The following is a 24,197-nucleotide window of genomic DNA, read 5'->3' as shown; positions in this document are numbered from 1 at the left end:
ACAGGCAGGCAGGCAGGCAGACGAGCAGTTAGAAGCCAGCAGTCCCAGATTGCGAGAAGCAGTCAGACATCCCCCGAGGGGTCCCAGATTGGAGAAGGTACAGGCCGGGCTGAGGCACCGGGTTTCCAGTTTAAACATAAAATTGAAGTTTCTAAAGATAAAAACGGTTGAATAATGCTGACTTTTAAAGATCCAACCTAATGTAAAAATTAACTTAGCAGTTATAACCACAGATCTTGTAAGTTTTCAGTCCACTTTAATTCAATAAATACTTGTTTAGCTTCTATTATAGACCACACAACGTAGATTAAAATTGCTAGGAATACCACAGTTTAGTGGAGAAGATAAATTGCACAAAACCAATTCTAATACAAGTAAGGCAAGTGTTAGAGCAAAAGTATAAGTAATGTACTTTAACAGAGAGAATAATTATTATAACAATAAAGATTACCTTTGTCTTGCTCTGAATCCTCTACATATTGACTGCAAAAGGATAATTTTGTTCCTTTGTTCTTGATACTTCTTATTTTCCCTGTAGCCTTTCCATCTTGCCTGTATACAAATAGCAGCCATGTGCCTCCACCTATAGCACTCCCTCCATCTCTGCTGGATGATGATGGTTGCAGTCCGGAGCTCCAAATACCGCTGCCTCTCTAAGTGAGCACGCCAGGAAGCTTGGAGAAGAGTAGCTGCACTAACCATAACTAGAGTATCCTTTTGCACAACTGCGTCTCTGACTTGCTTTTGATTTAAGTAATTCCGCCAGAATCGCTGTGAAGATAAAATAATAGAAACTGCTGTCATATCTTATACCACATTTTCACAGAAAAAGGAAAAAAGAATAAATTTCTTATGTCATAATTAGAAGGTAAGTGGCTAAATAGCTAAATTGTGGGTGATTAAAAGTTTTCTTCTCTAGATATGCTTAAAGCAAATATTTTAGATAATATAACCTCAATAAAGTTAATTCTAGAATTTAATTTAAAATTTTGATGCTTTCATGTCCTATAAATTAACTTTAACAAGTTTATAAATTATTCTCATTACAATTTGCCTATATTAATTGGGTTTAAGGTCAATATGTACACATTTCAAAAATTAAGATAAAAAGATTTTCTTATACAAACAGAATAGGTCCTGTGAAACAGCTACTGTATAAATTGATGAGAAAGAAAGTAAACCAGGTATATGTGAAATAAGATACCTATAAACCAAGATGAGTACCTAACAACAATGTATTTATAACATGCAACTGCCAATCAGAAAACTACTAAATATAACTTTGTAACAAAAATTAAGACACATAATTCCTTTGCCCCAGTCATATCTCACAAGCCATTATAACTATAAATTCAATTTAATTTAAATTCAACTCCATCGATATTTATTAATATTATAGTCTTTATTATATGCCAAATAATATTTTCAGTATTATCAACTTTTCAAAAATGTGAACACATTCTCATCTCTGAAGAAGTTTATATTTTTATTTATATGTTTCATAGTAAAATAATTCTAATTACTAAAACAAAGGCCAAAAAAATAGCCAATCTCATGCAAGGAATTCTTTGTCTCCCACCTGAATGATAACTGATGCCTGTCTCAGATGGAGAAAATGCTGCCTGCACAGGAAGACCCTAAACCACCGTTGTAACAATATTATTCTGTGGAGCACCTCTTGGTGAAGCAGATTTTGTAAGTGCTGTCGTTCCTGTTCCTTTAGGAACACCTACCAGAAAAAAAGAGAGATGAGAAATACAGTTTAAGAAAAAATGAGAAATTTATTTCATGAATCATCCCTTCTGTGATAAGCATTTTTAGAGATGAACAAATACAGTGGCAGATTTATAAAAGCAGTACTGATAAATATTTTTATAATTTATCCAAAGTAGTCATTCTCAAAATGGAAAGAATATGTTAGGATACAGAAAGGGAAATGGGAAGGTGCATATGTGTACAAAAATCCCAAGAGGCCTAGTGCACAGATTCGTGCGCACTGAAAGGAAATTAACTAGAAGGTGGCCGGTGGGGCAGGAATAGGTGAGAGTGGCTAGACATGCCCTGAAGCCAACTTCACATGGTCCTTCCCTGGCTGGCAACACCTGGGGCAACATTGGGTTTTACAGGGCATCTGCTGAGTGAGCTGAGTCCCTCCAGCAGGTGAGGTCCCTCGGCCTGGCCTGCGGGGATTGGGCTGAAACCAGCAGTCCGACATCTCCCGAAGGGTTCCCGCACTAAGCATCTGCCCCCTGGTGGTCAGTGCACATCATACCAATGGGCCAGTTGGCCGGTCACTTAGCCTTTTACATATATATAGATTATTCCCTTGGAAAATTCACCACCATCATAAGCCAATGTACTGCTAGTTGTATGTCATATTTCTGCTGATTTTTTTTTTTTTTTAAGAGAGAGGCAGGGAAAAAGAAAAGAGAAATATTGATGTGAGAAACATCAATTGGTTGTCTCCCACACATTCCCCAAGTGGGAATCAAACCTGCAACCTGGGTATGTGCACTGACCAGAAATCAAACCCAACTCCTTTCTTTGTATAGGATAATGCTCCACACAACAGCCACACAAACCAGGGTGTCATATTTTTCAAAGATGTTCGAGTAGGGGGAAACAAGTTGAGAACCACAAATCTCCAGTTTGATCATAAAATGAATAAACCAATAATAAGTTTTTTAGAAACCCAGTATGCACCAAAGGCTTCTTGCTGCCCAAAGCTATTAATCAGTTTATCTTTTTATTCCTTCATTCATTAAAAAAAAATCTAGGGGGATACAAAGATAATTTAGACACGGTCCCTTAGAAAAAAGAATTTGCATTCATCTTAAAGAGCAGGTAGACATTAAAAATTGTATACGCTTAAAGTTTACGTTTTGATGTATGTATACACTGTGAAATGATTACCATAATCAAACTAATTAACACATCCATCACCTCCCATTTTTTTGTCAAAAATAAAAACATATTTTTAAAAAGAGCACCAGTCCTGGCCAGAGGCACAGTCAGTCAATTGGAGGATTCAATTCCCAGTCAGGATACAAACCTAGATTGTGGGTTCAATCTCTGATCGGCACACCCAGGAGGCAACTGATCAATGTTTCTCTCTCGCACTGATATTTCTCTCTCTAAAACCAATAAAAACATAAAATAAGTTGCCTTTAAAAAGAGCACATAGATTTTAGATATCAACATGGAAAAGAGTAAACTAATGAGGGCAAGAGACAGAGGACCCTACCTGAGCAAAACAAGAAGTTGGAAATAATGATAAAGGCACGTACAGGGACAATGAAATACCTAATCTTAAAATGAAGGAATTAAATAGTGTAAGATCACAATATGAAGATTCTTGAAAAGGAGAAAGATGTGAATCTAATGAGAAGGTCATCAGGAGATTATTACTGAGCAGGAAGTCAACATAAAGAAAGAAATATATTAAGATGATTTTGACAAAATGGGTCGATTTCAACAGAATAACAAATACACTGGAACTAGAGGAGGAATCTATTTACTGTAAGAGAAATATATGTGAAAGGGAAAGAAACAGACATACCAGGGAAGCAGTAGCATTAGAGAAAAAGGGAGATATGTGAGACTCATTTGTTAAAAAAAGAAACAATTTTGTAAAAGGATTAAAGTAAAGGGTAAGCCAAATATGATTATGGTTTCTAGCCTAAGGAACTAGAAGAGGGATGACAGAAAAGAGTAGTTGACAAATTAAGGGTAGTAGGGAAATCAGGATAAGGTGACTTTGGGCAAGTAGAGTTGGAAATTACAGTAGAGCACTAGGGGAAATGATTTTTAGGCAGTTAAAATTTTAGGTAGAACTAGAGAATTAGCCCGAAGTTCTTTAAATTGACTATATTATTAAGTAAAAAAATATTCATGGCCTACTTAAATTCCTTATGACATCTGGAAATCTATGTTTTTCTTTGTTAATCCTCACCTGGGGATATTTTTCTATATATTTTTAGAGAGAACGGAGAGAAGGAAGAGAGAAAGACAGAGAGAGAAACATAAATGTAAGAGAGACACATTGATTGGCTGCCAACCACACCAGGACTAGGGATCAAGTCTGCAACGTAGGTATGTGCCCTGGAATGGAATCGAACCCCGGGACTCTTCAATCCGCAGGCTGATGCTCTATCCACTCAGCAAAACTAACTAGGGCTGGAAAATTATGTTTTTTACAAACCATTATCATAGGCAAAGATTGTCATTATTATTTAAACACAAAAATACACTCAATTTTGACAATATATATTTACCATAGATTTTCCAACTTGATAATTATTTGGATTAATATTTATTTTCCTGAAGAAATCCTGAATATAAAATTTGGATGGAGTGATATTTCGAGGAAGAAGTACATGGAAGTGGCTCACAAAATCCTGAAAAATGAAAAGAAAATGTTACAAAGCCACAACAGAATGACATGAAAATTTTATAAAACTATAAGATCCTAAATTTTAGCTAACTATCCTTTTATTGATCTTTTTCTCATTCTTTTAAATATGGTGAAATCAAGGAAGTACTTGTTAACTTAAAGTATTACCAAAGGTTAAATTATAAAATGGAAGTTCGACATAGTATTTTGTTATCAAAGGGAAGCAGGAGAAGAAAAGAAGAGCAGAATCTAATCATCCCTTTGAGAAAGCTGTACTTAAAAAAAGAAAAAAGAAAAAAATTTATTTAGCTATAATCAGAAACTTTTAGCAAAATTTAGAAAAATAAGCAAAGTGACAGTTATTATAGGATGAAGCTTTCCCTCCAACTAACAAAAAAGACTTGCTCAGTTGCTGAAAAGCTTCAATATACTTTTTTATACTCAAAGCGGCAGTAACTGATGAGAATAAGCATGAGTCTTGCTTGCAGCTTCCTATAAAAGAAAATCCTGCTGAGAAAACTTCAGCAAAAACCAAATGGAATCTTTTATTTTTTTTAACTAGACAGTTCTGATTGAATTATTAGTGTGAAGACTTATCATACATGTGAAGAACTGCTATGCTGCCAGTAAATTTAGTATTTACTCATAAGAGTCTGAGTAAATATATAATATGAAGCAATCAGTGTTTGTATTTAGTATTTAGTATTAGTATTAGGAAATTTAGTATTAGGAAACATTCAGATCAAATGAGAAAAGTCATGTACTGGATTCTCTTAAAACACAAGTTTAATAAGACTGGTGTCATTCAATGAAGTGAGTACTCACTACCAGTTTAATTCTGTGTACAAAAGATGGAATAGAAAGGAAGAATTAAGAGAAATAAGCCCCAAATAAAAAAATAAGACAGAAATCATTTACTTTATATGCACATATACTTAAAGATCACTGTAAAAGTATAACCTGGAAAGAGTATTTGCAGCTGTATCCGGATTGGCGAATTCGAACTGTCTCCAGCATTCCAGTATACCGAAGCTGCCTAAGAACCAAGGCATCAGTGAATCTTAATGGCAGCTAAAACAAAACAATAGAAAAAAAATCTTTACCTAGAAGAATAGATGTCCAAATTAATGTTCGTCTTACAAATGTGATTAAATTTTGTATATCTAGGAACTAAGTTGAAGCTTGTCTGGTTAAGATATAGTGAAGTGACAGGACAATCTTACTTCCCCAGTAGGTAGCTTCAAAAAAGTTCTGACTGCCTGACCCTAGGGAATATGAGAAACCAGGTTTCCAGACTTCTCCAGCTATAGTTCAAAAGGAATGTAGTTACCCACAGAGAAGGCCACCTAGGAGTCAATATAAAATAAATAACAAACTAACCTACTTACATATAATCAAGAGTGTCTGTATTTTTGTTTTTAATTAGGATTTTATATATAATCTCACTCAGAAACTACCTGTCCTACTTTACCAGTTGCCTTGGATAATTGAGAGGTGACAAGATTAAGAGTAGTTTATTTCCTTAAATACTTTTGCTGATAATACTGGTATGACACACTGAAAAACAACTGATTTCACTGTAAAGGCAATGATAGGGAAGAAGCTAATAGTCACAATGCCCTTAAACTCTTAGGTATCTCTGTAGACACATTTTCGGACATTCAAAACAATATGGATTTGGAGCTTCTGGTATTTCTCCCTATGCATTCTAAATACTATTTTCAATGATTCCCTAAAGCAATCCCAAACATTTTCCTTCAGACAGATGGGGCATACCAGCTGTCAAGGAAAAAAAAAGTCAATGGGCAACTTATGTTAAATAGTAATAATAACAGTTGACACTTATTTAGTATTTATTTTATACCCTGAAATACTTCATTAATTGAATTCTTTGTATAGTGTGAAAGAAAAGAGTCACGTGCTAACCTGACAAGCTCAGGGAAGGCCTGCATGGCAGTCTTACAAACCCAGAGACCAAAAAGATAACCACAAAAGATGGTTTGAAAATTAAATATCTAGCCAAAACCGGTTTGGCTCAGTGGCAGAGCGTCGGTCTGCAGACTGAAAGGTCCCAGGTTCGATTCAAGGGCATGTACCTGGGTTGCGGGCACATCCCCAGTAGGGGGTGTGCAAGAGGCAGCTGGTCGATGTTTCTCTCTCATCGACGTTTCTAGGATAGCTCTCTATCTCTCTCCCTTCCTCTCTGTAAAAAAATCAATAAAATATATAAATAAATAAAAAAGAAAGAAAATTAAATATCTAACAGGTTATAGTAGGTAGTCATATCCCAGATATTTCACCTGACAAAGATCAACTTTGATCTTTTACTGAGCCCCTCTGTCTTCCAGCATCTGAGATAACATATTTGTGAGATGTCTGGGTAACTTGTAACTTCCTTTTTACCCCAGATCCCTCAGGGCACAACAAATGGCCTCCAGACATTCCTCATTGTTATTGTTATCAAGTTCATTGTCAACTGTTAATTATGTTAGAGTATCCTGTACCCATCTCTGTAAAAGAAGATCATGTCCATCATTTTACCTTTAACCCTATGCCAGATGTCTGGGTCATCGCGCCCCCCCCCCCCCCCCTTCGCTTTGTCCCACCTCCCTAATCTATCACCAGTGAATTTCATGTAACTAATCTACCTCTCTTTCCTTTGATTACAATGTATAAATATAGAAATGTAACCCGCCATTCTCCGGAGCATTATCTCAATCTGTTGAGGTTCCCCAGTCTCATTTAATAACAGGGACTCAAACTTCTACTTAACTATAAATAAAATGGTTTCTTTCTTAGTCACTACAAAAGAATAGCAACATTTACTAACCACTTTAGTATGAACTGGGAACACTCTTCAGTATATTACCAGTATTAACTCACATATACTCACTGAAATATAGTGGCAACCATACTTTGGTAACAACTGCTGTTTGAATTTTAACCCTGCTAAGTCTGGCTTTTGCATCTGATTAAAACACTGGGTACTTACCTCAGCTTCCAGGTGGAGACCTGGAGGCTAAAGCAATTTTCCCTTGCCTGAGATCAGGACCACAGGAGATTAATTCCCACTGACTCAGTAGCTTCAGGGATAGAAACTGTAGATAACCTTTAGAGACTAACAGCTGAACTCTGCTTCCGTGTTATCGGCTATTGCAAGATAGGGCCATATTCCAATGTCCAGCAGGATGTGACTGGGAACCCAGTCTTTAGAATTTAGTCTTTAGGATTTAGAATTTAGAACAAAGGAAAATTCCTGTGGTTTGAACCTTTAAAAGGGACTGCCTACCCCTGAAACAGTGCTGTCCTGTGAGACCACCTGCGTGTGATACTCTCACGGCTGTCCTGGCCAGTTATTTCAATAAATTCTTGCCTGCTTTTTTAATTAATCATCAGCCTCCGGTGGTCTTATTTTGAACCCAGATTTCGACCCCACAACACTCACAAAACACTATGAGGTCTTATAAATACAATATATTCTTACATGGCTGAAAATATTTAAACCACAGAAAGATTAACTTGTCTAAGGTTACAAAGCTTGTAAATAACTAAGTTAGAGACTGTTTCCTAAGAATTAAGAAAGCTGAACATAATTCCTACACAGCTTAGCTGTTCAGGCTGGGAGCTACTTTTTCCTATGATGAACATAAAGAAAGATGATAAATGTTTACACTTTTTCGATATATTCTGCAAAGCCCTAATTAGGGGGCCTGTCATAGAAAACAGAAAGGAATAAAAAACACCCGTATCTTCCCTATTTTATAAAGATAAGAATCTCTAAACATGAAAAATGCCTAGCAAGTTCTTTAAGAGTGAGAATGTATATCCAAACATGAGGGATTAATCTCCAGGTAATAAAAATTGCATGAAACTCTTTCTCATTATGGAATTTCAAGAGACATTTGCTTCTTAAAATTCTTGTATCTATTAAATCAATACCATATAAACACCTTACAGGCAAGTAGGCATAAAGACAAGAAAAATATCCACAGAAACTATAGAACACTGTTTTCCTTAAAAAATATTTATAGATAACTCTTTCTATCCACTTGCTCTCCTAAGAAAGAATTTAAACTTGATTTGAAGTAAGCTGAGTGAGAAGTTCTCATGCATATGACATTTTTACCTTTTCTGCATTAGAGCGAATGCATTTTACAAAATATGGTTCTGCTTGACCAAGTGTCTCCATCAGCTTGTTTAATGAGGCCTGCGATGCAAAGCAATAATAATATGAGAATTTTCTTCCATTCCACATTGGCAACAATTTATAATTATAAACAATGATGTTGTTAAAATATGCAAAAAATGAGTGGTATATAAAAAATAGGTTTATTTCTGAAAAGTCAAATGACCATTACAGCATGGCTTTAGTCACATGAATCATATCCCATTCAGGTTATCTTGCAATCATTTTTTGACCTTTCAGTATCAATCTAAAGGAAACAGATTCCTCTTTGTTAAAAGTAAAATAGAAACTAACCTGAAACTGAGCACTGATGCTGAGAGGTTTCTTTTTCTTGTGCAAATGAAGAAGGGACTTGGTAATGCGATCCTGCAAAGTCAGTCTTGTCAGGTGCTTTAAAGAATTTACCTCTAGCAAGTGCTAAAAAGAAGGGGGGGAGGGGAGAGATAAAATTCTTCATATAAATTAATCTAAGAATAGGGAATACAAAATTGTAAGCCAGTTTTCATCATTTCCTATGTATAATGCCTATGGTGAATATGGGAGATTGATATTCAACATCCATCTTATCATTCTCTTACTTTCCTGCAGAAGCTTTTCAGCTAACAAGAAAACTACTTTTCCCAAATTTTCTTGCATCTCAGGTTCTGGAAGTGATTTAAGTTCATCAATTGAATTCCCATACATGAAAGCTGGGAAGGTATAATGAGTCAGAGGCTTTGGCTAGTAGCTTCTGTTTCTGCCTGCAAGCGTGTACATAATAAGTTGCTTCAGTTTTCTGTCCAGGTATTACTTTTTTGAGTGCTGAGAGGCAGAGTGTATTGTCATTACAATGCTAATAAAGGCACTTGAGCCCTGGAGCCAATAGTTTTAGCAGCTTCTCCAGCAGCTACAACTTCCTGATTGCAGGTCAGGTCAGTTCTGCACTGTTATTATTATTTTTTTTTTTAAAATATATTTTATTGATTTTTTACAGAGAGGAAGGGAGAGAGATAGAGAGCTAGAAACGTCGATAAGAGAGTAACATCGACCAGCTGCCTCTTGTACACCCGCTACCGGGGATGTGCCCGCAACCAAGGTACATGCCCTTGACCGGAATCGAACCCGGGACCCTTCAGTCCACAGACCGACGCTCTACCACTGAGCCAAACCAGTTTCGGCTGCACTGTTATTTTAATGCTCTGAAACTAAGCTTCTAATGCTTTCTAAGTGCCTCTCTGAATTAAATACCTTTCTACATAAAAATATCTACAATAATTACTGTTATCTGCAACTGAATCCTAACTCACAAATTAAATTCAATCCCAAGGCTATGCCATGAACACAGAAAAGAGAAAGTCCCTATTGTGAGAATAAACAAGTCATCTTTTCTGTCAAAGAACAGTTTAGACAGCCGCCATTTTGGGGTGAACACCTTGTATATGGCAGTGATTTTGTTCATGAAAAGAATATATCTATACAGATGTGCAACTAATAATGTTACTGAAAAGTAAAAGTTTTATTGTATGTAAAGCACAATATTGAGTTAAAAAGGCATGACAACTTTAAGTCTAAAAAGTATTAATTTTGCCCTGGCTGGTGTGACTCAGCTGATTGGACGTTGTCCTATGCACCAAAAGATTGTTGGTTCAATTCCCAGTCAGGACACATGCCAGGTTGCAGGCTCGATCCCCAGCTGGGAGTGTGTAGGAGGCAGTGGATCATCATTGATGTTCCACTCTCACATTAACATTTCTCTCTCCCTTTCCCTCTCACTGCCATATACAAGGTGTTCACCTGCTCTCCCCACCCCCCCCCAAAAAAAATACACACTTTAACAGCTGATAACTCAATTGATCTTTCTTTTCAGATTTAACCCATTGGAATTAATAATTATTCAAAGTGTGTAAACATTTGAGCATTGTTCCTTAGCAAGTGGAGGCCAGACTTCTGATAGATCCTCCCTTCCCTCAGTTGATGGACAGACATAAACTGCACCTCTGGCCAGACATTCCTGAGCTCTGAACCACCAATCAGCACCTGCCAAATACCCTAAGCCCCCATTCCTAAATCCCTAGGTCCCTAATCAATCAGTGTGTGCCGTGTGCCAAGTGCCCTAAGCCCCACTCTATCTTTAAAGGTGCTTGTGAGCCCCTCGCTCGCTCTCTTCCGCTCCTCTCCGTGGAAGCAGCCAGCAGGGGTAACCTTCCCTCCAATAAAGCCTGTGTCCTGCCATCCCGGTCTCCGGTCTACCTTCTCTATTTAATCTATCAACTTCTACCCATAAAATCACCATGCTCAGATCAATCAACAAATATTCAGATTACAACAGATCAGGCTCTGTTCTAAGTGTTTGGAATACAGTACATTTAAGTACAGGGAAATAGGCTACAAGGGCATTATAAGATAAATGATAACTTGAGAATTATTAAGATTTATAAAGAAGGTAAAATAGGACAAGTGAAAAATGGGGAGACAAGGCAAAACAGAACAAGGTGGAAGGCAAGAGACTAAGGGGATAAAAGAGAGATTAATCCAGTTAAGTGACAGCTGCAATAATAGCCCAGTATGATGTGACAGAAACTAATAAACTAGAATGTGGAACAGAGATCTAGTGGGAAAAATATATAGAGTTAATTTACTTCTTAGATGTTCCATTCATTATGACTTTATTCATTTCTTAATTCCATTTTTATTATTTGATTTATTCAGCTTTTTTTAATATATATTTTTTATTGATTTTTTTACAAAGAGGAAGAAAGAGGGACAGAGAGTTAGAAACATCATGAGAGAAACATCAATCAGCTGCCTCTTGCACACCCCCCACTGGGGATGTATCTGCAACCACAGTACATGCCCTTGACTGGAATCGAACCTGGGACCTTTCAGTCCGCAGGCCGACGCTCTATCCACTGAGCCAAACCGGTCTCGGCTTGATTTATTCAGCTTAATCAGTTCTTTAAAAAAAACAACTATTATTTACTGCTTACTGTGCAAGGTGTTGTAAAAACAAACATACAAAAGATATTGCTGAGACATTATTTGCAATTGCCAAGATATGAAAGCAAACCAAATGCCCATCCACAGACAAATGGATACGAAAGAACTGGTACATACGTATATACAATGGAATATTACTCAGCCATAAGAAATAAATAAATCTTGTCATTTGTGACAACTTGGATATATCTGGAGGGTATTATGCTAAGTGAAATAAGTCAGACAGAGAAAGACAAATATGATATGATTTCATTTATATGTAGAATTTAAGAAAACCAAAACAAAATAAAATAAACGAAACAAACAAACTCTAAAACATTCTAATGGTTGCCAAAAGGTGGGTGGAGGAAAAGATGAAAAAAATAAGGGATTAAGATATATAAATTACCAGTTATAATTACAGTCACAGGGATTTAAAGTATAGCATAGGGAATAGCATCAGTAATATTGTAATAACTATGAATGATGCCAGACGGGTATTAGACTTATTAGGATAATCACTTTGTAAGGTATATAAATGTCTAATCACTGTGTTGTATAGCTGAAACTAAGGTAATACTGTAAGTCAACTGTAATTATAATTAAATTTCTAATTTAAAAAAAGAAGATACTGCTCATGTTAAGGAAAACTAAGACTAACTTCATGTCTTGAGCCTGAGTGACTAAAAATTTAGTAAGGAAATGACATACTAAAATCACTCTGGGGATCAAGAAAGAAAGATGAGCAGGAATATACAACAAAGTAGAAATGTACAACAGGGCAACTGACAGTGAAAAATTGAAAACTTAAAGTGAGGTCATGTTAGAAAAGTAGATTTAACAGAAGTGACAGTTTCAAGTATGAGCAGAAATAAATTTTAGGGAAAAGGGAAAGTACTATCTGTAATAATCATTGAGAACAAAAACTATAGTGAATCTGATGAGGAGGCAGAACTGACAGCCACCTTCTGGGGGCCACAATCACTCACTAAGTAGACTCCAATAATCTGTACAAGCACCCCCTTCATCATGGAGAACCTAATCTGCTATAGCTTCCAAATACAGCATGGAGTTCCTTGCTTCCAGAAAATGCATTCATCAGGACTTGGCTGCTCAAAACATTCTTGTAGTTAATGACAACATTGTGAAGACCTATGACATTGGTTTGGCCAGAGATATCTATAAAGACCCTGACTATATCTGGAATAGAGATGCAAGACTCTGAAGTGGATGGCACCTAAAGCCATTTTTTACAAGGTTTATACTACCCAGAGTGATGTGCAGTTGTTTGACATCTTGATGTGGGAAATATTCTCTCTGGACTGTAGTCATACCCTCTGACTTAACTTGTGTCCACTGGTGAAACAACATCCCAGCCAAGACCCCAGTACCAGCCAGGTCTGGGCCCACCTCCTGAGGCTAGAGACATGCAAAGCTGCATAAAAGGCTTGAATCTGAAAGCAGCTCAGCCTCCCCAGCTGAATATCTAGGAGCCTGAGAGACGGGGGCCTGAGCTGGGCTGCAGGTGCCTGTTTCCTGACCTCTCTTCCTGCCCACCCAATCAGGAAGCCTTAAAGATAGTCAAGTAAGAAGCTTGTCCAATTGGAAGATCAGAAAACAGCAATTGTTGAGGTTAATTTGAAACCATTCATTCATTTAATCATATATGAGTAATACCCACCTCACAGGGTATTGTGAGAATTAAAGATGAAAAAGTAGACAAAAAAAGTAAGTATTATCAAAAGATACCAAGTGGAAATAAATTCTAAGAGAGAAAAGAGAAAGTACAATAAAAAGAGAACTATACAAATGAATAAGAGACAAATGAAAAAATGCTCAAAGTCACTAAATCAGAGAAATACAAATTAAAACCATAGTGAGATATCACCTCACACCTATTAGAATGGCTATCATAAAAAATCAACAAACAATAAGTGCTGGTAGGAAGAAAAGGGAACACAAGTTCACTGCTGGTGGGAATGCAGATTGGCGCTACTGTGGAAAACAGTATGAAGTTTCTGCAAACAATTAAAAATGAAACTTCTGTTTGATGCAGTGACCCCACTTCTGGGAATATATCCTAAAGACCTCAAAACACCAATCAGAACAAAAATATGTATCCCTATGTTCACAATAGCATTATTTACAATAGCTAAGATTTGAAAACAGCCCAAGTGCCCATCAGCAGATGAACAGATAAAAAAGCTGTGGGACATTTACATTATGGAATATTATGCAACTGTAAAAAAGAGGGAGCTCTTGCCCTTTGGGGCAGGATGGATAGACCTAGAAAATATTATGCTAAGTGAAATAAGCCAAACTGAGAAAGACAAATATCACAATGAATAAAATGAATTGACCAACAAAATAAAACCCAAAGCAGGGACCAATGCAAGCCAGGCCGAGGGACCCTACCAGTGCACAATCGGGGCCAGGGAGGGACACGGGAGGTTGGCCAGTTGGGGAGGGACTGCAGGAGGGCTCCAGGGCGTATCCAGCCCATCTCTCTCAGTCCAGATCTGCTGGACTCCAGTAGCAAGACTGTCTGACCCTGGTGGTCAGTGCATGTCATAGCGAGTGGTTGAGTGGCATTAGCATATCATTAGCACATTACTCTGATTGGTTGAACAAACAACTGGATGACTGGACACTTAGCATATTAGGCTTTTATTATATCAGACTAGAGGCCCAGTGCATTAAATTCGTGCAAGGTGCGGGGGGGTGGGGGGGGGAGTTCTCAGCCCAGCCTGCACCCTCTCCAATCTGGTACCCCTTGGGGGATGTCCGACTTGCCATCTGGGACTGCTGGCTCCTAACCACTCACCTGACTGCTTGCCTGATCACCCCTAACCCCTCTACCTGCCTGCCTGATCACCCCTAACCCCTCTACCAGTCTGCCTGATCACCCTTAACTGATTCCGCCTGCCTGTCAGCCTGATTGCCCCTAACTGCCCCCCTGCCAGCTTGATTGCTCCTACCTTTCTCCCCTGCCTGCCTGATCACCCCTACCTTGGCCCCTGCCAGCCTGATTGCCTCTACCTTGCCCCCTTGCTAGCCTGATTGTCTCTAACCTCTGCTTTGTCCCCCAGCCTAAGCTGCAGTCTGGCCTCCCTGTGCTGGAGGCGACCTGGCAGATCAGGGGAAGGCACTGTCCCCATCACCCCACTGCTGCTGCCACTGGTGGCCACCATGGCTGCCTGAGCTTTGGGCCTCACAGCTGAGTACGGCTGCCTGAGCCTCCAGCTGGCCCTGGGCAGCAGTAGCTGCCATTCACTGAGTCTCAGGCAGCCGCTGCGGCTTTGTCTGAAAGGATGTTTGGATGTTCATCTGGAAGATGTCTACTCTAATTAGCATATTATTCTTTTATTAGTATAGGTATGCATAGCCCATGGATATGGCCAATAGGGTAATGGATACGTGGGGTAAGAGGGAGGGCTTGGGGAGGGATAAATGGAAGATATTTATAATACTATCAACAAGAAAAATATATTTAAAAAAGAGAACTATATTGACAGAGGGCTAAGGACTTTCGAAAGTTACATTTTTAAAATATCTGCTGATGTTTAACTGTTTGGGATTGTAGTAAAAATAAAGCATTCTAAAACCTACCAATCTCAATAAAATGAGAGGTGCCTTGAATACAAGTGACGGAATCTTATTTCTACTAGCAATAAAAGTTGTACAAATACATGCAAAAATGCTTCATATAACAAGATATGAAAGAGGCTACAGGAGTTCACCAAGGCCCGAATCCTGCCCACTATTTTTTATATGGTTTATATGGTTGAAAAAATTGAAATAATATTTAAGGGCATGTGAAAATTATGTGAAATTGAAACTTCAGTGTCCATAAATAAAGTTTTATTGGAATACAGTCATACTCATTCAATTACAAATTGCCTATAGCTGCATTTGTGCTACAATAGCAGAGCTATGTAGTTAGAACAGAGACGACAATTCTGTAAGGCTATATGAACCTTTACAGAAAAACTTAACTAACTAATGCTAATGATAATAAGGAATTAGGCAAGGTCTAATTAGAAATTATTTAAAAATCAAGTAAAATTCAGAATTTGATATTAACCTGGCTCAAGAATAAAAAGATCTCATGTAAAGAGGCAATTACTCAATAAAAATTTGCATTTTATTCAGAGATTTTTCAAATACTAGGAAAAAAGATATAGCACAAATAAATACCTACCTAAATAAACAAGCGTGGCCATTTTATAACATCCAATCCTACTTCTAACATGGATTTAACTGAATGCACATAGTCCCTATTTTGTGTATAAATAAGGTATCTCTTGTCTTTGATTTCTAATGATTGTTTGCATGAATAATAAAAATATAATTATGAAATAGGAAACCACTGGGAAGAAGAATTTTCATAATACCCACCTTGGGAAGGCCAGGCTTGAATTTGAAGTTTCTGTTTCTCCTAAAGAGATAAATCACACACAGGAAAAAAAAAAAAAGAAAAAAGAAAGAAAGAAAGAAAAAAAAAAAAAACAACTATTGTAAAGATGAATGATTTCAAGGTCTCTATTGAAACAACAGGTCATATACCCATTTCTAAGACACAGATCATTTATATGAAAATGCCCAGCCTGTACTCTCTCCATTCTACTAAGCATGCACTTTTAGAAAGGAAGGATAGGAAAAAGAGAACAAGGAAAGAGATGCCTGCTCTGTAACATATAAACAGACTTATGCCTGATGATCAATAACATAATGTTGTATATTTAAAGCTAAACTTTCATTTTCTTTTGGATGTTAATAGGTCTCTAATTTCTTATGACTATAGAAGTTTTTTTTTCTGTCACTTTAAAGTTTAAATAGATGCTTATATTTTAATGATTTTTTTTAAATGTACTTTTCACTAAAACTTAAAAATTCTCTTCTTTTTTTTTTTCTTCTTATTCATAACTCAAAAACATACTTACATTAAGACCATTATTTTTTATGGCCACAGAAAGATAATAAAAGCTAATACCGATTAACGTGGATTGGGGAGTCAGAAAGACCTGGGCTTGAATCTAAACTCTTTCACCTACTAAGGTATGATATTAACCTCTCTAAACCTTGGTTTCATTACATGACAATGTAAAATACCACCAACCTCTTAGAGTTATTGTGAGAGTTAAATTAGTTAACTCATAATTCTGGATTATAGCAAGATTTACATAAATTGAAATATGACACTGTAAAACAATAATTTAGGGATTAAGGAATCCAATTTAGTCACACCTCCAGCTATTCAAAACTATGCTTTGGAAGTATCTGGAATATGTTGATACAAGTAGCTAACAACTTTTAATTGGTCTACCATGCATGGGGTATCTAAACCAATTCTAGAAGTTTATTATCAGGTTATGAGGAACGGCAGGCTCGGATAAGTTTTAAGTATCTGTCATTCTATGTGCTACCATTCACCATTTCATAGAGGATTTTCCTGTCCAATCTGTTAGGACTGCCAGAATTGAAGGACAATTGCTGTTAAAGACCAGGAATCCTAAAAAGGGCTAATAATATTTTCTCTTTCTGGATGTAAGGTCCATCAAAGAGCAATAAAGAATCATCTCTATAATGAATATATATTCAACCATAATTCTCCTGGTAAGATGAAAACAAATAAACAAAAACATACTAGCTTAATAATGCATAAGATTCAGAGCTTTAAAAGTTGAGTATTTTTTAATCTTGCTTTAACTCAAAATTCTACTCCAGATAATATCTCCATCACTTTCTCTTTTTTCACCCATGATTTTAAACCTGTCTCATAAAGCAATCCACATTATTGATTAATACTAACGTGAGAATGCCATGGGCTCTTTCCAATAGCTTGCTGCTAGCAGAGTTAGCGAATATCCCATCTTTGTCAAGCAAGGAGGTGTTACTTGATAGTCTGCTCTGGTGAATCCCAGTTCTGCCATTCCAGGCCATATCAAATGTATCACTGTAAAAATTAAGTATAGTACAATTTGCTTTAGTTAATTGAGACATCTCTAACACTCTAAACTGCTTTAAAAAGTAAAATGAAACTTTAAACTCTAAAGTTTCAATTTAGAAAAAATGCTAAGCCAGCAGAAGTGTTATTTTTTTAATCAGAGAGATTATCAGTCAATTTAAACTAATCTTTTATTCATTCAAAACAAAATTTTTCTATGGATTCTAGCACATTTGCATGCAAGTGTGCATGTAGATGACCACATCATATAGCTGTCTTTAAATATATTGTAACCATTTAACAATCAGTATATAATATCATATATTTGTTAGATTTGTCTTTGTTAGATTTTAGAACTTCCAAATGCTACTAAAAAAAATTCCAATTTTAATAGGCCATCCCATTGTGGAATATTTCATTTCCTCCTGGGAGGTCTCACTATTACACACATGTCCACTAGGGCTGAGCACTATTCTAGGCACTGAAGATATAAGAATGAACAAAACAGGTAAAATTATCAGTGATTACACTAAAAAGAGTTAACAGGGGGCTTTCCAGGTAGACAGCAACTTGCATTCATATTTGAATTCTTCCAGAAATCCATAAAAGCATTAATAACTTTTAAAGGAATAAACACTTAAGAGAATATACTAATACACAACCCTAACACATTTTTGAAATATGAAAAGCAGATGTAGAGAGTAAATAGCTTTTTCAGTACTAAACCTTAAATTGGCTGTGGGGAAAGTTAAGAAACATCTCTATTTATTCTGCAAGACTCACCTAAGGCTCTGAAACTAGAAGTAGCAAGTACCAAGTACCTCTGGAAGTGGTGAAAATGTAGGTTAAAAATGGGAGCAATAGTTAAAAGTCAGGTTAAGAAGCACTTAAAACTCCATGAAGCCAAATGAACATCCCTCACTTACATAAGCAAGAGGATGAAAGAGGAAGCCATGCACAATGGAGGATGAGTATGTTAAAAAGAAGTCAAAGGAAATACTGAAAACAGAGGTCTCAGTTTGTTACCCAGCTAGCTCCAGAATGCTGGCATCTGGGCTTCAGTTGACTCCTCAACAACACAAATTTGAACTGCACAGGTCCACACATTTTTTTCAATAAATACTGTAAATGTATTTTTTTCTTAATAACATTTGTTTTTCTCTAGCTTATTTTCTTGTAAGAATAGTCATAATATGTGTAACATATAAAAGTTTTTAGAAAAAAAAGTTATATATGTAATTTTTACTGCACAGGAGGGTCGGTGCCCCTTACTCTTGTGTTGTTCAAGGGTCAACTGTATATTCTCCAGGCAGAAAATTAGAATAAACTTTTGTGTGAAATCTGATTATGCCAAGAGAAAAGACCCAAAGATACCAATAAGTTTCAGAGACTAATCAGAAATTCCAACTAGCATTTCGATATCTCAATCTTAAATATGAACAGTTGACCACGGCTCACTAGACATCTGAAGGAAGTCCCTAGCATGAAACATAGAGATAAAAATAATCATGACATAAATAACTTGAAGGACAAAGGCTAGACAGGGAAAAGAAAAAAATTTTAAAGCTATTATTCTCTTTAGAGAGTAGAGAGAAAATATTCCATGTATGAAATAAGAACAAGATGCTATAAAAAGTTAAGCATAGAAAAGATAAAATTAGTAACAAAAAACGTATGAAAATTAAAATATGATACTGATGAAAATACAGAATATACCTTGACACATTCAAATATATTTATTGAGCACCAACTAGTGTCAATTATTTTTCTAGCAGTGGGTATATTCAATTAACATACTAAAAGTTCTACCCTTACGAGGATTAAATTCAGGTGGAAAGAGACAAATAATAAACACATGACAAAATATATTGTACGCCCTCAGCCTCCCAGCTGTCCAGGGCTGGCCCAAGGTGCAAGGAAGCCTCAGATGACGGCTGCCCAGCTGACACCAGAGAGCAGGCAAGCTACTGATGGCAGCTGCCCAGCCCCCCAGGGCTGTCCAAAGCTCAGGTAACCAGGGCCAGCCAAGGCTTGTGATGCCAGCAGTGGTGGCAGCAGAGGTGAAATGGAGGCATTGCCTTCTCCTGATCACCAGGTCGTCTGCTGCCCTTGAGGGCTCCTGGACTGTGAGAGGGGGCAGGCCAGGCTGAGGAAAACCCCTCCAGAGCATGAATTTTCATGCACCGGGTCTCTACTATAATATAAAAGGTATATGTAACATGGCCTCCAATTTTATCTCCTGTCACTTTTCCCCAGCTTACTCTATCTCAGCCTTACTGATAATATTCCCCAAATTGATCTACAGATTCAACATAACCCTATCAAAACCCCAGCTGCCTTTTTTTAAGAAACTGACAAGCTGATTCTAAAATGCATATGGAAATGAAAAGAATCCCAAAATAGCCAGAACGATGTTCACAAAATACACCAAAGCTGGAAGAATTATAATTCCTAATGTGTAAGCACATACAAAGCGGCAGTAATCAAAACAACATGGTACTGGCCTAAGGAAAGATCAGTGGAAGAGAATTGAGAACCTAGAAATAAATGCTATCAGTTATGGTCAATTGAGTTTTGAAAAGACGTCAATAATTTAATGGGGGAAGAACAGTATTTTCTTTTCTTAAATATGTTTTTATTTATTTCAGAGAGATAAGAGAGACAGAGAGGGAAAGAGAGAGAGAGAGAGAGAGAGAGAGAGAGAGAGAGAGAGAGAGAGAGAGAGAGAGAGAGAGACAGAGAGGGAGGGAGGGGGAGCGAGAGAGGGAGAGAGAGAGAGAAAGAGAGAGAGAGAAAGAGATGATGAAAGAAAATCATCAATCAGCTGCCTCCTGCATGACCCCTACTAGAGATCAAAGCTACAACCTGGGCATGTGCACTGACCAGGAATTCAATCATGGACCTTCTGGTTCATTGGTCAATGCTCAACCACTGAACCACAGCAGCAAGGCAGAACAGTATTTTCAACAAGTGGTGTTGAAATAACTTGATCTTCACAAGCAAAAGAATGAAGTTTGACTTCTATCTTATAACAGATACAAAAAATAAACTCAAAATGAATCGGACATCTAAATTTATGAGTTAAAACTATAAAATTCTTAGGAAAAAACATAACCTTTGTGACATGGACTTAGATAATAATTTCTTAAATATGAAAAAAATATAGCCAAAAAGGCAGAAACCGGTTTGGCTCAGTGGTAGAGCATGGGTCTGCAGATTGAAAGGTCCCGGGTTCGATTCCAGTCAAGGGCATGTACATTGGTTGCGGGCACATCCCCGGTAGTGGGTGTGCAAGAGGCAGCTGGTCGATGTTTCTCTCTCATCGACGTTTCTAGCTCTCTATCTCTCTCCCTTCCTCTCTGTAAAAAAAATCAATAAAAATATATTTTAAAAATATATATAACCAAAAAAAGATAAATTAGACATCAAAATAAAAAACTTTTCTACTTCAAAACATCATCACAAAAAAGTGAAAGGACAACTAACTCTCAGACTGAGAGAAGATACTTTCATATCAGATATCTAATAAGGGAACTATATCTGGAATATATAAATAAGTCACTCAAAAATACGAAGAACACATTATTTAAAAATAGGAAAATTACTCAGAAATAAGAGCAATGAACTATTGATATATGTAACAAACTGACAGACTAAACACTGTGATAGGAGAAAAAAGTTAACCTCAAAAAATTAAGGTTAGTCTATATAACCACAAAATTTGCTATTTTGGCATAAGGATTATTTTTAGCTGAAAGGAACTGAGAATCAAAACATAACAGGGAGAGTTCTTTCTCTGCCTTCAAAAGCAAAGCATAAATTCCCCTTTGTGAAGATGTCCCTCTCTCCCTTACAAGGAAAAGCAACTCTTTTCATCAGAGACACACAACAGACAATGAGATTAATTTGCATAAACAAACCTTATGAAAATAACTTCCATTAACTTCCCCTTATATTTCCTAGTCATTTCCCCACTTTTAATCATTCCCTGAAGGCCAAATAATCTTTTCTTTGTTAACAGAATATAAGCCCCCAAGTATAACTGCTTCTAGATTTGCTTTTCTATAAATACTGATGCACATAAAATATTAATAAAAAATTATAAAAATCTATACATTAAAGAAAACTGCAAAAAACTACAGATACACATATATGTGTATTTTAAATGGTAAAAAAACTGTAGTTCAGTTAATATGAATGTACTACTATAAATTTCCTGGGTTTGATAATGTATTACTATTATATAAGATGTCACTTAAGAGAAATTGAGTGAAGATTACATGAGACTCAATGAACTATTTTTTCCCCTTTGTACTATTTTTGAAATGTCCTGTTTTGAAAAAAAGGAACATAACCTTACAAATTATTATCCTATTTGTTCTTTATTTAAACTCTATACAGTAGGTTCTTGGGTTATGTCGGAGATCCGTTCCTACGGTGCAACGGAGCAACGTTAACGCAATTTTCACTGTAGGTCAGAACCCACCTACATAAGCACCTATGTCACTCACATGGAGCACATACAAAGTAATAATGAAGTGAAACAGTAAAATAAAGATAACTTCTGACCTTTACTTGTGGTAAATAAAGAATAAAAAACAAAGCATAGTACTAACTGGTTTGGCTCAGTGGATAGAGCATTGGCCTGCGAACTGAGGAGTCCCAGGTTTGATTCCGGACAAGGGCATGTACCTTGGTTGCTGGCACACCCCCAGTAGGGGGTATGCAGGAGGCAGCTGATTGATGTTTCTCTCTCATCAAGGTTTCTAATTCTCTATCCTTCTCCCTTCCTCTCTGTAAAAAAAAATCAATAAAATATATATATATATTTATAAACATAAAGCACATATGTACATACATTGAAATGACGAAACATTTTTTTATAAATAAATGAGAGATGGCAACATAACCACAAAAATGTCGAGTCTGACAACCCGAGGACTGCCTGTATGCCAATTGACCGGTTGCTATGATGTGCACTGACCATCAGGGGGCAGATGCTCAACACAGGAGCTGCCCATTGGTGGTCAGTGCGCTCAGCCAAAAGCCAGGCTCATGGCTGGTGAGCACAGCAGCACTAAGGATTTCCAACTGACGGCTATCAGTTGGACATCCCCCAGGGCTCCTGGACTGTGAGAAGGCTCAGGCCGGCCTGAGGGGGAACCACCCCCCCTGAGTGCAGGAATTTTGTGCACCAGGCCTTCAGTTTATTATAAAACTAACTTTTTTAGAGCACAATAATGATAAACATAAAATTCTGCAGAACAGTTACCTCTGGAATTTGAGAAAGGGAAATGACCACAAAGTAAAATAAAGGTGGATACAGTAACATTAATAATGTTCTGGTTCTGATCTTGAGTAGAAGAATTATTTTCTTGCTATGCTTCCTAATGTACATTGTTTTGTGTAGTCTCTTATATCAAATGCTACATTAATGTACAAAGACAATAAGAGCTTCCCGTAAAACAGGTACACTAAACACGTCATATGTACCATATAAAATCCTCAGTCTACTGCTGCTGCAAACAATACTATGATGGGTTACACACAGATATTTTATACATTTTTAAAGAGATGCTATAATAGTACCAGGTTTCAGGCTCCTTTTATATGATGTAGGTTTCTCCTCTGTACTTATATAAATCTCTGTTGGATAAGATCTTACTCCTTTCTTCTCCAAGGCAAACAGATGGTCCCAGGACACAAATTATTCAACTTATCAACTGGTCCCACTGTGTTGAGTAACCAATAGTCAATTCATTAATGCATTCTTTTCTATTTTTCCCCCCTATTAGTTCCAGTGTGTATTTTCCTCTTAGGCAGATTACACTGCCTGTGAAAAATCCAGAGAAGCCTAAGCATTTTTTTTCTCTTTAATTTCAGGTGGATAGCCTAGTAGTTAGACAATCATATACTTCACAAAGTGTTCCCCTAATATTCCCAGTACCAACTTGGCACCATGCATAGTTATCACAATATTACTATGCTGTACTTTATGTCCCCGTGACTATTCTGGTAACTACCAATTTATACTTCTTAATCCCTTCCCATCACCTTTCCTACCCTCCCCTCTGGCAATCAACAGTTTGTTCTCTATATCTATCTATCCATCTATTCATCTGTTTCTGTGTATTTTTTCATTTATATTGTTCTTTAAAATCACATGGTATTTGTCTTTCTCTGACTTATTTCACTCAGTATAATACCCTCTAGGCCTAGGGCTATCCATGCTGTTGGTAAGATTTTATTATTTTTTACAACTGAGTAGTATTTCACTGTGTATATGTACAACTTTTTATCCACCCATCTATAGATGGGCCCTTGGGCCACTTCCGTATCTTCGCTATTATAAATAATGCTGCAAAGAGCATAGGGGTGCATATATTCTTTCCAAATAGTGTTTTGGGTTTCTTAGGACATATTCCCAGAATTGGTATGCTGGGTCATAAGGCAGTTCCACTTTTAATTTTTTGATGATATTCCCTACTGTTTTCCATATTGTTTTCTGGTAATTAGTGATGCTGAGCATCTTTTTCATGTCTGTTGGCCTTCTGTGTATCTTCTCATTAATTCATTCTTAATTGGGTTTCCCTTTATTTATTTTCTTATTAAGGTATTATGTGTGTACATGTCTTACCATTGCCCCCACCACCATCCCATACATGCCCTCACCACCCAATCTCTTGCGACCATTGGTTAGTTTATATGCATGCATA

The 24,197-nt window shown here is 36.8% G+C and overlaps 1 protein-coding gene across 13 annotated transcripts in view; it reads right to left on the bottom strand.

Annotated features, from left to right (window-relative positions):
• The window catches only part of MYO9A (myosin IXA), a 410,239-nt gene that overhangs the window by 105,184 nt on the left and 280,858 nt on the right, over positions 1–24,197 (bottom strand). For all 13 annotated transcript variants that reach the window (XM_084897620.1, XM_084897626.1, XM_084897629.1 and 10 more), the window contains 8 exons: positions 17,347–17,490; positions 15,933–15,972; positions 8,874–8,996; positions 8,520–8,600; positions 5,354–5,464; positions 4,275–4,397; positions 1,580–1,729; positions 452–771 (listed from right to left, as the gene is read on the bottom strand). In XM_084897620.1, coding sequence (XP_084753746.1) covers positions 452–771; positions 1,580–1,729; positions 4,275–4,397; positions 5,354–5,464; positions 8,520–8,600; positions 8,874–8,996; positions 15,933–15,972; positions 17,347–17,490 — 1,092 coding nt within the window. The remainder of the gene's footprint in view (positions 1–451; positions 772–1,579; positions 1,730–4,274; positions 4,398–5,353; positions 5,465–8,519; positions 8,601–8,873; positions 8,997–15,932; positions 15,973–17,346; positions 17,491–24,197) is intronic.

This window comes from Pipistrellus hanaki (assembly GCF_964339955.1).
Source record: "Pipistrellus hanaki genome assembly, chromosome: 1".
NCBI lineage: Eukaryota > Metazoa > Chordata > Mammalia > Chiroptera > Vespertilionidae > Pipistrellus > Pipistrellus hanaki.
Note: the sequence above shows the minus strand (reverse complement) of the source record. Positions and strands in the feature narration are given on the sequence as shown.